Source organism: Macaca fascicularis, chromosome 2, assembly GCF_037993035.2.
Source record: "Macaca fascicularis isolate 582-1 chromosome 2, T2T-MFA8v1.1".
Lineage (NCBI taxonomy): Eukaryota > Metazoa > Chordata > Mammalia > Primates > Cercopithecidae > Macaca > Macaca fascicularis.
In genome coordinates this window covers 160,560,742-160,575,186 of record NC_088376.1, presented here as the reverse complement: position 1 = coordinate 160,575,186, position 14,445 = coordinate 160,560,742, and the positions used below count along the sequence as shown (strand labels likewise).

The 14,445-nt window shown below is 45.4% G+C and overlaps 1 protein-coding gene across 2 annotated transcripts in view; it reads left to right on the top strand.

The window, feature by feature from the left end:
* Positions 1-3,021: 3,021 nt before the first annotated feature.
* The window catches only part of PARP14 (poly(ADP-ribose) polymerase family member 14), a 50,760-nt gene continuing 39,336 nt past the window's right edge, over positions 3,022-14,445 (top strand). For both annotated transcript variants that reach the window (XM_005547975.4, XM_074033300.1), the window contains exons 1-4: positions 3,022-3,235; positions 5,936-6,069; positions 7,828-7,861; positions 12,940-13,182. In XM_005547975.4, the coding sequence (XP_005548032.3) occupies positions 3,049-3,235; positions 5,936-6,069; positions 7,828-7,861; positions 12,940-13,182 (598 nt within the window). In that variant the 5' untranslated portion in view covers positions 3,022-3,048. The remainder of the gene's footprint in view (positions 3,236-5,935; positions 6,070-7,827; positions 7,862-12,939; positions 13,183-14,445) is intronic.

Below are 14,445 nucleotides of genomic sequence, written 5' to 3'. Positions count from 1 at the left end.
ACCATTATGTCAGTAAAATTTATAATAAACATAACACACATGGAAACTTTGTTTCAAAAATCTGGTTGCTCAATATTTAACAGCCATTACTGGTAGGTATCGTGCATGATATAGTATGGTAATAAAATACTGTGTGTTTCTATTTTTAAAAATGTGATCTAGATTATACTGAGAATGAATGTTTGTCTTGAGACATACACATGTGTGTTCAATTCAATGGTTACCTAATTGCATGATGAGGAAAGGTCTTTACACAAACATGGAAAGATCAAGTCTACTCTGGACTCTTTTGGAGATGCCACCTCCACCTCCCACTCAACCGTAGTATTGGTGAAACAAAATTACTTCTGTTTGGGAAAATGCATCATTAGTAATTACTGTCCTGGTCAATTGAGGGGTATGGAGACTGTCCCTATGGAGGTTTGAAGATAAAAGCTCCCAAAAGGTACCTGAGCATAGGGAGTGAGGCCAAGGACTGTGATGTGTCCATCAGGGGGCTCCCTCTGAGGGCAGAACTTCTTGGAGTACTTTTCCCTTGATTTATGACCATGTCTTATTTTGGGGTGACTGGGCCAGGAGTTTCAGGAGCAAAATGAGGTGGAGTGGTGAGTGTGAGGTACCTACAACTCACTGATTCAGGACAGAAGGGAAAGCAGCCCTTTCCCTCCTTTATGCCTCAATGGGAGAAATGGGGAGGCTGATGCTGGTTGGTAGAGAAGTTCAAAGGAGCACGATGCTAGGCTACAGCAGTTTGTAGAGAAACCAAAAAGGGGAAATTAGATGAAGTAGGGAAAGGGAAGTTCAGCCCAAAAATGCAGACATGGGCTGTTATGTTAAGATGAGCTGTGGCTGTGAGGTGGAAGGAGAACCAAGGAACAGTGATATGAACACGGCCACTTCTACAGCAGAAGGCCACCCCAGCCCCAGGCCCTGAGAAGACACGTGCTTCCCAGGAAGAAGGGGTCAGAAGGCAGATACCCACAGGAGACAGAGAATTGTGAGAGGATAAGCATTCTTCAAGTGAACAGGGAGAAAATAACTTACAGGAAACAAAGTACTGCAGGAGCTAATGCTGTTCAACAATTTGCCCCTTCTAGAACTTCCCTTCCTTGGCTTTGAAGACCTGCCATCCTGATCCTCTGATAGCTCCTTCCCAGTCCACCCAGGCGTGATAAGCAGACCTCAGGTGGTAAGACACGTTGTTGATAATTAAATAAACCCTCGAAAGTAATCCAGAAATGCCTCTGACTTTATTTCTTATACAATAATTATGTGAGGAAAAAGAGAAACTTTTTGCTGAGTTCTGGAACCCCAAACTCAGGGGAGAGTGGGAGAGGAGGAATGCTGATTTTACTTGTGGTTTGGGATCAGATGGAAAGGCCCTGGGGAGAAACGGTCACCAAGTTTGGCTGAGGGCGCTTGTCCTCCCCTCCTCCGCATGCAGGGGTCCAGAGCAGTTTGGATCAGATGATGAGCGCCATCTGCAGGTAGCAAGCTGGAGGCAGGAGAAAAATACCTGTATACTGTTTAGAATTATTATAGAGCCGAAATAAAAGCCAGGTAAACCATTTGGCCCATCTCTGGTTCTCTTCATTCTGAAATTCAGCCCGATCCTGTAACCCCACAACTTGCTGCCTGGCTCCTTTTTCCCCTTCACGGTCACATTTCTGCAAAGAGCCTGTTACGCTCGCTGCTTCCACTTCCTTCCCTCCCTTTCAGTCCTCAGAAGCTGCCATCTCCCTCTACTCCCTCCTCTCCAGGAGACGATGCGTGCGGGTCCCCAGCAGTCCAGCAGACACTTCTCTGACCTGAAGTATCGGTAGCACTGGAATGATAATCCCCTCCCAACTCGACTTGCAACACTGCTTTATTTGGGGTCAAGGAAACACACAGCCCCAGCTTCTCTCCCACCACTTGGCCTCCCCTCTTGCAGATGCCACTATTATCCAGCCACTTGCACGGGCTATCTATGGCTGACCATGGAGTCATCCTTGAGCTTTTCCTTCTCTCAAGGCTCACATTCTTCAGCAAGTCCTGCTTTCACTATTAATTGAGATCCTCCTTTTAGTTCTTCTCTGCCAGCATCCCAGTCTCAGCCACCCTTGTCTCTCACCTGGGACACTATGGTAGCCACTTGGCTGACCTCTCTGCCTCCACTCTAGCCACCACGTAGCAGCCGGAGTGATCCTGTACGCGTGAATCACACCGTGGAACTCCGCTTCCTAACCCTCCAAGCTCCCTCCCCCTCCATATCCTTGGGGTTATCAGGTTACATGTCACGGCCCCATAAACCCTCCCTGAGCCACCATAGCTGGGCTAGGAGCCACTCCTCATCTGTTCCAGGAACACATGTACATTATTTCCCAGAGCACCTATTCCCCGCTGTGTTCACCATAGCTCCGTGATCTCAGTGAGAGCTCAGTGAGTGAGTTCATGGCGCCTAGTAAATATTCCACAAAAAAACCTGTGAGTGTAATTGTTTCTCCCACATTTCTAGACGTGTAATACTAACAGATTAAGGAACAGAAAGCCAAACAGGGAAAGCAACGTAAAATTCTGATAATCACATTGATTGCTGAAAAAGCCCCCAAATAGGCAGCAAACATTCTAAAAGGGCCACAGTTTGCGAGTCATTTTATTCTTTTGTAAAGGGTCGGCCTGCGGCAAAAATTAAATGATCTTTGTGTTTGGCCAAGGTCTGGTGCCCCAAAGCTGCCGACTTGATCTGCAGTTGGGGTGAGCGGCAGGCAGTGGGGCCGGAGTTAGGAGGGGGTGTGGGAGCCCGCGGAGCACAGGTGAACGGAGGCCGCCTTCCCGGGGCGCCGCTGGCCAGCCCCAAAGGGTTACTTTGGCCTTGGCTGTGGGCCGAATGCGAAGGTGGGGAGGTGGGCGGGGGATGACTCGGCCATTCCTGGGTCCGCTGTCTTAGGCTGAAGGCAAAAGGAAACCAAGGCCTGGGAGTTTTCCAGGAAACGAAAGCGAAAGAGTCAAAGTTAGCGGCCCGGAGTTGGCGCGGCCCCTGCAGTCCGGCGGAGAGCGGTGCTGAGGATGGCTGTGCCGGGCTCCTTCCCGCTGCTGGTCGAGGGCTCTTGGGGCCCCGACCCCCCGAAGAACTTGAGCACCAAATTGCAGATGTACTTCCAGAGCCGGAAGAAGTCGGGAGGCGGCGAGTGTGAGGTCCACCAGGATCCCAGGAGCCCGTCCCGCTTCCTGGTGCTCTTCTACCCGGAGGACGGTGAGGGGCGCGAGGGGTGGGGTGAGGAGGGGGCGCCTCTGCCCTCCCTCCAGGGAGATGGCGGCGGGGCGCACACCGGAGGGGGACCCGCCCGGCTCCGGCGGGTGCTGTAGCGGAGGTGGCCGAGCCGGGGGCGGGGGCGGGGGCGACAGAATGGACTCCGAGCGCTCCCGGGGCGCTGCGGTTCCCCGGCGCCCTGCGTTTCCAGGCGCTTAACGGCGCGGCCCGGAGGTGGCGGCGGAACAGCGCAAGTGACTCTTTATCCCTCGATCATTTTCTGTCTTTCCCTGTTGTGGTGGTGTTATTGTTTGTTGTTGTTGTGAAGTGAGTCTATCCTCTTGTCATCCTTTTCTGTCTTTTCCTTTTCTTTAAGAAACGTGACAAGTCACAGAGATTCCTCGTGGGGCTTGGAGATTTCCAGAGGTCCTGGGGTCACTTGGGAGAGGGGCAGAGGCGCTGCCTAAAATCACACGGCCTGAATGTCAACGTAGAGCCGTCACAGCAGCCACATTGTCGACGGCCTGCCGGGGCCTCTTCCCTGAGTCTCTAGTGCTCAGATTGGGAGCAAGGACGATATTCTGAAGTGACAGTGGGTTGGGAGATTTGAGCTTTGGAGGAGGAAAGTCGGCAAAGTTCCCTCCTTACAGGCCATTAAGGGGCTTTTTCCCTTCTTCCCCACTACTCCCCACTCCCCTACTCCCCACTACTTGGTGGGTCAAGAGCCCACCGATGATCTGCTGGCTCAAGGGCCTCCCTGGTCTGCAATGGGAAGCCTGTGACCTGCAGCTCCCAGAATGGGCGCCTTTTCCACTGGCATCTTATGGATGGTGACCCACTGGGATCTAGTCAACCCCTAATTCCGCTTTCTTGTCTCTGGATTTGGAGAAGCGTTTGGGCCAGAGGAGAAGCAGGGAGGCTGAGGCTGAGGCCGTGCAATTAGAGGGCCCCAGAAGGGATCTAAAAAGGAAAAATGAAACAGAAAAAGAAAGGTGCACAGAAGGAAGGAAGGAAGGAGGGGGACAGGAGACATGATTGGCTCATGGCCCTTATGAAAACAAAATACCATGTTTTCCTAGGATTAATTTCACCAAGGAGTGCTCAGAAGGGCAACTATGTGATCTTTTCCCTTTAGGGTGTCACTTTCCCTTGAGAGTTTTCCCCACTTTGACTTCAGAAGTCAACATCACCATCGATCTGGCCCTTAAGGATGCTTCTTTCTTCTTTAGATTCCATTATCCTTAGAAGTAGGTCTTACCCATCTGAATCACCTGGAGAGCAGGTTAACCAGGCACCTTCCCAGCTCTGTTTTAGAGATTCAGGTTCAGTGAATGTGGGGTGGGTGGTAAGTATGTGTTTCACCGGCATCCCAGGTGACCTTGGTGTGTTAAAGTTTCAGAATTTCTGTAGTTTGCTGACAACCCCAAATGAATAAAAATACAAATATCACAAAATATAATTTTGTGATGATAAAATAACTCAATTCTAGCCCTCCAAGCAGAAAAGATTTTAGTCTTACTTCTGGGCTATCATCCTTGACCAGCCCCAGCCCACAACTCCTCTTCCTCCACCCCCAGGCTGCTCCAGTGGCCCCTCTTGTCTTACTCCCCAGCACAGATGACCCAAAACTTATTAAAACTCACAACCGGCCAGGCGCGGTGGCTCATGCCTGCAATCCCAGCACTTTGGGAGGCCGAGACGGGCGGATCACAAGGTCAGGAGATCAAGACCATCCTGGCCAACATGATGAAACCCCATCCCTACTAAAACACACAAAAAAATTAGCCGAGCGTGGTGGTGTGCGCCTGTAGTCCCAGCTACTTGGGAGGCTGAGGCAGGGGAATCTCTTGAACCAGGGAGGTGGAGGTTGCAGTGAGGAGAGATCGCACCACTGCACTCCAGCATGGCGACAGAGAAAGACTCCATCTCAAAAAAAAAGCAAAACAAAACAAAGCAAAACAAAAAACAAAACAAAACAAAACAAAAACAAACTCAAAACCTAATATGGTCAAAGTTCTTGGGGGTGGAAAATCCCTAGTCAGTTTCAGTTTCCTACTTGAGGAACCACTTTCTCAGTAACAAGGGTCAGGAATTTGCTGACAATGAATGACCTACCCTTGAAGTCCCCGAAGTGCATTCTTCTTCTGCAGAGGATATTCTCCACTTTCCACCCTCCATGCCAGGAAATGGCCTCAACAGGTACGGGCCCATAGCATAACCTGATTTGATTCATATAAACCTAATAGGCAGATAATAAGAATGAGCCCACCAGCACTTGTCTATATTTATTCGTGTATAGCAAATAGAAATGAATGGGAAGCTGTATCTCACTTTTATACAGTTCACAGGATTTCTGAAAAGTTGGTGTAAATTGACATAACATTTTAAACCCTGTTTCAGATGTGTCTATTTTATCATACATTACCAACATATCTCCATTAACCTTACAAATAGACAAGAAAACTAAGGCTTTGTAAGTACGGCTTATTAGGAAACATGGTCAATATTAAAAGTCAGTTTAAGGATGCAATTCAAATCCATGTCTGCTTGCTAAACTTTTCCTCTTTTACTTCACGTAGCCTCTCTTGAGAAACCGACGAAGCCATTGATGGATGGTAACGCAGCCCATAGAAATCATAGAATAATTTTGTAAATAAAGATTGCTTGTCATTTGGCCGTTTTTCCCCCTTTTGGACATTTCAGTTCGGCAGAAGGTTCTGGAGAGAAAAAATCATGAGTTAGTATTGCAAGGAAAAGGAACATTCAAATTAACTGTCCAGTTACCTGAAACCGCAGATGAAATCCATCATGTCTTTGAGGAGGAACTTCTAACACAGGCAAGTAAACTTTAGGCATGAATAAAAGGGATTTAGGTCTTCCAAGGTGTGTGAAATGAGAATCACAATGAGGAAAATACAGTGGAAAGAAATGTATGAAGCAAACTGCAGTGAGGAAAGCAGATTACAAATGTAGGGGGAGTGAGGGCAGTGGTAGGGTAGGGTAGTATGGGATAAAGTAAGAGGGGGTACTTCTTTTTTTTTTTTTTTTTTTTTTAATGCAGTCTTGCTCTGTCACCCAGGCTGGAGTGCAGTGGTGTGATCTCGGCTCACTGCAACCTCCGCCTCCTGGCGATTCTTCTGCCTTAGCCTCCCGAGTATCTGGGACTACAGGCATACGCCACTATGCCCAGATAATTTTTGTATTTTTAGTAGAGACGGGGTTTCACCATATTGGCCAGGCTGGTATCGAACTCCTGACCTCGTGATCCACACACCTAGGCCTCCCAAAGTGCTGGGATTATAGGCGTAAGCCACCACACCTGGCTGGGGGTACTTTTTGTGATTTTAAACACATTTGGAAAAGTCAAGACTTGGGGGTTATAATAATGGTGGTTTGGGATGTAAAATTTGGGGTCTGTGTCTCCTGAGTTCTTTATAACCTGGAACCTGTTATATTTGTTTTATTTTGTGTGTCATTTTGAAGAGACAGCAATCCATACCACATGTATTAAGTATCACCCCAATTGTAAAATGGAATAGTAACAATAATGATTCAACAACAGATTGTAGGATTATTGTGAGGGTTAAACAAGATGATCTGTATAAAGCACATGGCACAGTTCTTGTTATATATAATAAACACTCAGTAAATGTTTTATTTTTATTTGTTTTAGTATTCTTTTTCAGAGACAGGGTCTCACTCTGTTGCCCAGGCTGAAGTGCAGTGGCATGATCATGGCTCACTGCCTCCTTGACCTCCTGGGCTTAGGTGATCCCCCACCTCAGCCTCCCCAGTAACTGGGACTGCAGGCGCATGCCACCACACCTGGCTAATTTTTTGTATTTTTTGTAGAGTCAGGGTTTTATCATGTTGCCTAGGCTGGTCTCGAACTCCTGGGCTCACGTGATCCACTTGCCTTGGCCTCCCAAAGTGCTGGCATTACAGGTGTGAGCCACTGCACCTGGCCTTAATTTAATTGTTATCTTTTTTAGAGACAGTGCCTTGATCTGTCTCCCAGGCTGGAGTGCAGTGGCACCATCATAGCTCACTGTAACCTTGAACTCCTGGGCTCAAGTGATCCTCCTGCCTCAGCCTCCCAAGTAGTTGGGACTACAGGCATGCATCGCCATGCCTGGCCAATTTTTTTTTCCTAAATTTTTTTTTTTAGAGATGGGGTCTTACCATGTTGCCCAGGCTGGCTTTGAACTCCTGGCCTCAAGCGATCCTCCCACGTTGGCCTCCCAAATGCTGAAATTACAGGTGTGAGTCACCAAGTTCAGCCTCAATAAATATTAAACAAGGGAAAAATTATGAGCTAAGATGTTTCTCTGATGTAGGATGTACCTCATATTCCCAAACACTTGGTGTTAATTGGGGTTTCTGTTATTTGTGTCTCATCTTCATTGGTACTTTTTGTGACTTGAAAGTGAATATGCCACTATGTATGGCCCCAGATGTATTCAAGAGCACCATTATCAGACCTTTTCATTATTGTTTCTGTTTATCCTCCATCTCCAGGCTGGTCCCAGGGACATTTTCTTATGTAAAGAAATTGTTAATAATGTATTAATGCTACTTTATTGTTTGCGTTTCAGGAATCCAAGACCAAAGAAGATGTTAAAGAACCAGGTAAAATCTCAGTTGAGATGACTCTGACATTCACCAAGCAGTTATTAAAGGCAGCACTTGAGGGGGTCAGCCCTCTCTTCTTGACTTCCACAATGCAGGATGTGCTCCGCTGGGAGCTGCCTTGGACTGCATCCTCTTCATATTCTGAGCCAGCTGTGCAGAGGGTGGCTTTTAGGGCTCAGGTCATAACGATTGGAACTGCTCTCTCTGGGGCCTGGGAGACACGTTGCAATAGAGGGGAGGGCAAAGAAGTGCCAGAGAGGTGGTGATGAGCTGATCTTTACTTTCCACTTGTGCTGAGCCAGCCGCTGAGAAGCAAGGACATGATATGTCCAAGGGAGTCGCATGTGGCTTAGCACTGCTTCCTGAGCACTGGGTGTGAGGGTGCTGTGCTCTGAAGCCAAAACAGGAAGTTGTGACTCCTCTGTGAACACAGGCTTTTGAGCACTGGTGCAGGATTGGATTGGAGGATTGCAGTCCTCTAAAAGACAGCAGTTCTTCTTATCTCGTCTGCTGTAGGAAACAGCTAGCGACCAATTAGCTGTTGTGGACTCCAATGCTCAACTAGCATCTGGGCATTGAGCTGTCATGCCACCTGACATTTACTAAAGAAGCAACTAGTTTTCATAGCTAAGCATGCTATTATAAAGGGTAGGAAGTGAACCACTCTGAATGAACCGAACCAGAGAGATAAAGTGATACATGTATCTAAACCTTAAGGAAAAGGAACAATATATAATCATTGTCCTCTAATATTGAAATTATCTTGAGAACATGTAGTTTTCTGCAACTTTCTCTTTTGGAAAATGGCACTGGAGTGAGAGCTGCCTTTATTTGGCAAAAAGATTGGATAGGGATATATGGCTTATTTTTATCTAATATGGATGTCCTGTTAAAACTGTAGAATTTAGCATGCATGGCTTTCTTAGGCAGCTCAGGAGTTTCATGAAATAGGAATTTTTTGTCTCTTTAGAGTAATTCCTGCTTTCCATTCCTCACTTGTGGAACTGGCTCCCCAAGCTCCCAGTGTTTGTTGTTGGGATCTCCTAAATCCTTATCTTTTTCTTGGAAGATGCCAAAGTGCTATACTCTCAAGCTCAACTTCAGACCAGGAAGTGGTTTTATATGTGCATATTTATTCTTGCTCCATAGCCCTAGATCTAAAATTTAATCACATCTGTGGTTCTTATGACGTCGTAGATTTTTACCTTAACTCTGTCTTAACTGACATGTTAGCACTGTTTTAAATTTGCTTAAAACTCCCAAATGTGTTCCCAGCGAAAGCCCCAGTCCCCCTCCACCAATAGACTTTTCATTGTCCTGGGGATTTTAGGCCCGTTTTCTAACCTGTTTTTACCTGACCTGGACTCTAAGGATAGTAGTCAGCTAGAAATTTGGGTGGTCTACACAAGATACTTAAGTTGACTCCTTTAAGGGAAGCAGAGATTCTTTGCTGAATAGTTACTCCACACTGATCCCTGACAATGGCCCTAAGGCTGGGACTCTTGAAATTAATTGGAACGGGGTAGACAGTTTCAGAACTGAGCAAAGTGTGTGTGGAGAGTAGGTACTAACTGGATTCTGTTTCTCAGGGATGGGGATAGCAGAAGACACTGCACCATGAATGCACTAGGCATGCCCGAAACCTCATGCGAAAAGTTTGAAACTGAGGCATCAGCAGGAGGTGACAGGGCAGGGAAAGGCACACACACCAATGTCAGGTGATGTCAGCACTGAGCTACTGTCCTGTTCCAGGATAAGCTTAGTTGGGCTGGATCTGAAAGGTAGAAACCAGCACTTGGAAGGTCTTGGAGAAGAGAAAAGGGCAAGAGCAGAGAAATACTGCTTACCTGTGGTCGGAAATTCTGATGTTTTCAAATCCATATCCCCAGACTGGACTCCTCTCTCAATTCCAGAATTTCTGTCTGACCTTCTTTTGGGAAGTATATTAGAGCCAACATGCCCGAAGCCGCATGTGTCATCTTCCTCCCCAAGCAGGGGCCTTTCTGGCCGCCTCATTTCTCTTGAAGTACACAATCAGTCTGCTCGTCACCTACTAGACATTTCACGCATCACGCCTTTCACATCTGCTGATTATAGAGACCTTTTTTTTTTTTTTTGGAGAGAAGGTTTCACTCTGTTGCTCAGGCTATCTTGGCTCACTGCAGCCTCAACCTCCCTGGCTCAAGCAATCCTCCTACCACAACCTCCTAAGTAGCTGGGGCTATCATAGCATGCACTGCCATGCCCAGCCAATTTTTAACATTTTTTGTGGAGACATGGTCTCACTATGTTACCCAGGCTGGTCTTGAACTCCTGGCCCCAAGTGACCCTCCCGCCTTGGCCTCCCAGAGTGCTGAGATTACAGGCATGAGCCACTGCACCCAGCCTCATTTTCTTTTAAAGTTTTCCTTTTCCATCCTTCTCTCACCACAGGCCCTTCCTTTTTACCTCACAAGTTCAGCATGGCAGGAGCTCCCTGCTTGCTCTATCTGTGTCTGCCACCCTTCTCCTTAAACCTGACCAGCCCTTTGCACTATTGCTAAATAGCCTGCCATCCTTTTCATGGAAGCCTTCCATGACTCACCCTCACCACAAACTGGGAGATAAAGTCCAGACCACCTTTTGGTTCTAGTCTGCTTTTCTGGCCTCATTTTCTTCATTCTGCACAAATGTGCTCCTTTTGAGCCACATCAGTCTAATCGCTGTTTTCTAAATTGTCTGATGCAATTGCAGCACTCTCCCTGTGCTTCTGTTGCTCACAATTACCTCTATCCCACTTTTCTCTACCCAGTTCCACATACCCTTCAAGACCTGCTGAACTTCCTCCTCTTCTCTCAAGTCTTTCCATGCCAGCCCAGCCCTTTTATCTCTTTCTGGGACTCTTGGCTTGATTGTTAATGCTCTTTTTTGGTCAATTAAGCCTTTCTTGTGGTGAAGCGTCTAATATTGATGGGGTTATAAAACTATGTTGCTGGAAAGATTCTTTCAATCCAATTCACTTAGTCCTATACCCTCATTTTACGATTAAGAGACATGCCCAAGGTCACATGGCTAAAGAGTGGCAGCAGGGATTAAACACATACAGCCTCCTCCCTAGCCCAGCAGTCATTCTGATTTGTTATACCTGTCTCACTTAGTGCTAATTCATGTAGTTGCTCTATCCTTAAGCTATTTTTTTTTTTAAACTTAGCATGAGTGTGTTCATGGCATGATAGCCAGCACACAACAGAGTGGTCTAACTGTTGTAACAAACAACCTCCCAAATCAGTAACCTAACACAACACAAGTTTGTTTGTTTGTTTGTTTGTTTATTTTTCTGAGATGGAATTGCCCAGGCTGGAGTGCAGTGGTACAATCTAGGCTTACTGCAAGCTTCGCCTCCCAGCTTCAAGCGATTCTCCTGCCTCAGCCTCCCGAGTAACTGGGATTAGAGGCGTGTGTCACCATGCTCAGCTAATTTTTGTATTTTTGGTAGAGACAGCGTTTCACCATGTTGGCCAGGCTGGTCTCGAACTCCTGACCTCAAGTGGTCCGCCTGCCTCATTCTCCCAAGGTGTTGGGATTACAGGCATGAGCCACTGTGCCTGGCCACAACACAAGTTTATTTGTTCTTCTCATCAGAGTTCAGTGTAGTTGGCAGCTGGGGTGGTGGTGGGAGTGTCAACCACTTCACGTGGTCATTCAGGGACCCAGGCTCCTTCCACCCTTTGACACCATTATCTCTAAATGTGATGTCCAAGGTCACTGCAAGGGAGAATGCGGTTTCATATTAAGGAGCTTTATATTGGCCAGGCCTGAAGGTGGAATTCACTTCCACCCATATTCCATTAACTGCAGGGACACTACTGTTGAAACTGAACTGCAGGAAACTTGAGAAATATTGTCCAGGAAGTAAGCAAAATGGATTTGGTGCACCCAGAGCATTTTATGCTGCCACTGCGAAGGTTTACACATGTCATTTTTCTCGTATACCTCCATTAGAAAATCTGTAAATGTCTTATCCAATGTTTTTATATTCTTTCCTCTCCTTATATCCAGGGTCTTGAACACAATAAGAGTCCCCATTGAATAATTGTCCACAGAATGTCTAAAGATCAGATCGTACACACCATGCTTCAGTGGACAAGCATACAGTGAGACTGACCTTGTGTGTATGTGTAACTCACTCTTATGGTCAACAGTGGAGAGGAATGAGTCAGCTAGGTGATTGCCATTCAGCGGGCTTTGTATGCAGCAGCCCTTGGCCATTTCACCTTCTGTGTGTATTCCTTAATCATTTGCTATAGGGATCCTTTTTTCTCTTCAGTGATGGGAACTTAACTGTTTTTCGGAGTATAATGTGTTAGGTGATACCCATGTTTGGGCACCATCAGATAGTCTTGCTTTCCTCCAGTGACCCAAGCAGTAAATCTCCAATTCAGCAAACATTTACTGAGCCTCAGTTATATACCATATGCCAGCAATACAAGGATGAATAAACATGCATCTTGCTTTTGAGAAGCTTAGCTCAATAATTTTAGTATGGTGCTGTGCTAGAAATAGATATTAAGTGCTAGGAAGGATAAGGCAGTTTCCTCAAAAAGGCCAGGCAGAAAAGGGTATAATAAAATTAAACCTCAATTATGTATAATTTTAATATAAAATTCACATATAAAAATAGTCCTATAATGTAAATTGTTCTATAAATGACTATTTACTTAGCTAAGTAGTGTGAATATTTTTTCTTATTACTAATAATTGCATACTAATTTTTAAAATTCATTTCCGGAGGTTAATATGTGTACCCACCAGCAATAAATAAAAATCTTTTTATTCTCTATAATGCCTATAATCTTGAAAATGCAGATGTATTTTTTGACATGAAAATTTAAAAATATGAACTTTAGTAATAGGCAATTACATGTTACATGTTGCTTTTATTTAAATAAAGCAAAAAGCCATCCAAGGTCTGTTTTTCTGTGAGTTAGCCAAGAGATTGGCAAGGAAAGAGGGCAGTGCCTTGTGATAACTTACTTTGCTAAGACCATAGTAGATAACTATAACATCTTGTACCTCTTTTGTCTTCCTAAAATCAGATGTGTCAGAAGAATTGGAAGCAAAACTCCCTCTTGATGATGGATCAGACAACATTGAAGATATCCCAGAGGAATGTGAAAATATTTCCTCTTTGGTGGCATTTGAAAACCTCAAGGCAAATGTGACTGACATAATCCTTACCTTGTTAGTGGAGAACATCAGTGGCCTGTCCAGTGATGACTTTCAACTGGAAGTAATAAGAGATTTTGATGTCGCTGTTGTTACCTTTCAAAAGCACATAGGTAAGATGAAGTGACGCTTCCTCTGTCTATCTTCTTTGCACCACATCATGGGACTTGAGATACCTCTTAGTGGGACATCTCTGAAAGTTTGACTCTTTCTAGTAGCTACTAAGAGAGGTTTCCAAGTTAATATAGTTTTTTTTTTTTAATTTTGAAAAAGAAGCATATTCATATTGAAACCAAATTCTGGTGTTTTTAGTAGAATTAACTTTATTGCAGGAGTACCCAAGTGTGTATGTGTGACTGAGAAAGAGAGAGACAGGCAGAGAGAGTAAGAGAGCGTGTGAACACAGCAAAATAGACATCTAAAATCCAAGTGATTCCAAGTAAAGGAGTCGGCTTTTTCACATGTGTTATCTCAGTGGGTGAAGTAAGTATTTGTATTACCAAACTGGACTTCGTGGAAGGTAATGATAACACATACTCATAGAGTGCTGACTATAAGCCAGGTGCTATGCCAGCCTCTTTACATGTATTAATTTGTTTATCCTTTCTAAAACCTTATGAGATTATTATTATTGATCTCCATGTTACAGCTGGGGAGACAAAACACAAAGGTGCGAATGCATGGATGAACTGGGTTTGAACCCAGGCAACCTACCTCTACACCTGTCCTCTTACCACTTTACCAGATATTTCCTTAGCACTTTTACGGTCGTTCACATATGTAGGTACGAGTAAGTGCATGTAATGCAGAAAATGGGTGCTCTTTAAAGTAATTGTCAGGATTCTGTAGACAATCTCTGAGATTGGGAAGAGAGCTGTCACCACCCAAAACAAGTACATTTTCCAATTCCAAGCCTTCACTCTTCCATGGCCATGGCAGTGGAGTGGTTAAGAGCACAGGTCATGGAGTCCAGCTCTGCCATTTAACTAGTTATATGAGGTTGACCAAGTTATTATCCTGTCTGTGCCTCACTTTTCTCATTTATAAAATGTCACAATAATACCTACCTAATATAGTTTTTGTAAAGATTGAATGAGATAATGTTTGAAAAGTTCTTAACATAGGGCCAGGTGTAGTGGCTCACGGCCTGTAGTTCCAACACTTTGGGGGGCCAAGGTGGATGATAGCCTGAGTCCAGGAGTTTGAGAGCAGCCTGGGCAACATGGTGAAACTCCATCTCTACAAAAATACAAAAATTAGCCAGGCATGGTGGTGCGCACCTGTACTCCCAACTACTCAGGAGGCTGAGGTGGGAGAATCACTTGAGCCTGAGAGGCAGAGGTTGCAGTGAGCCAAGATCATGCCATTGCACTCCA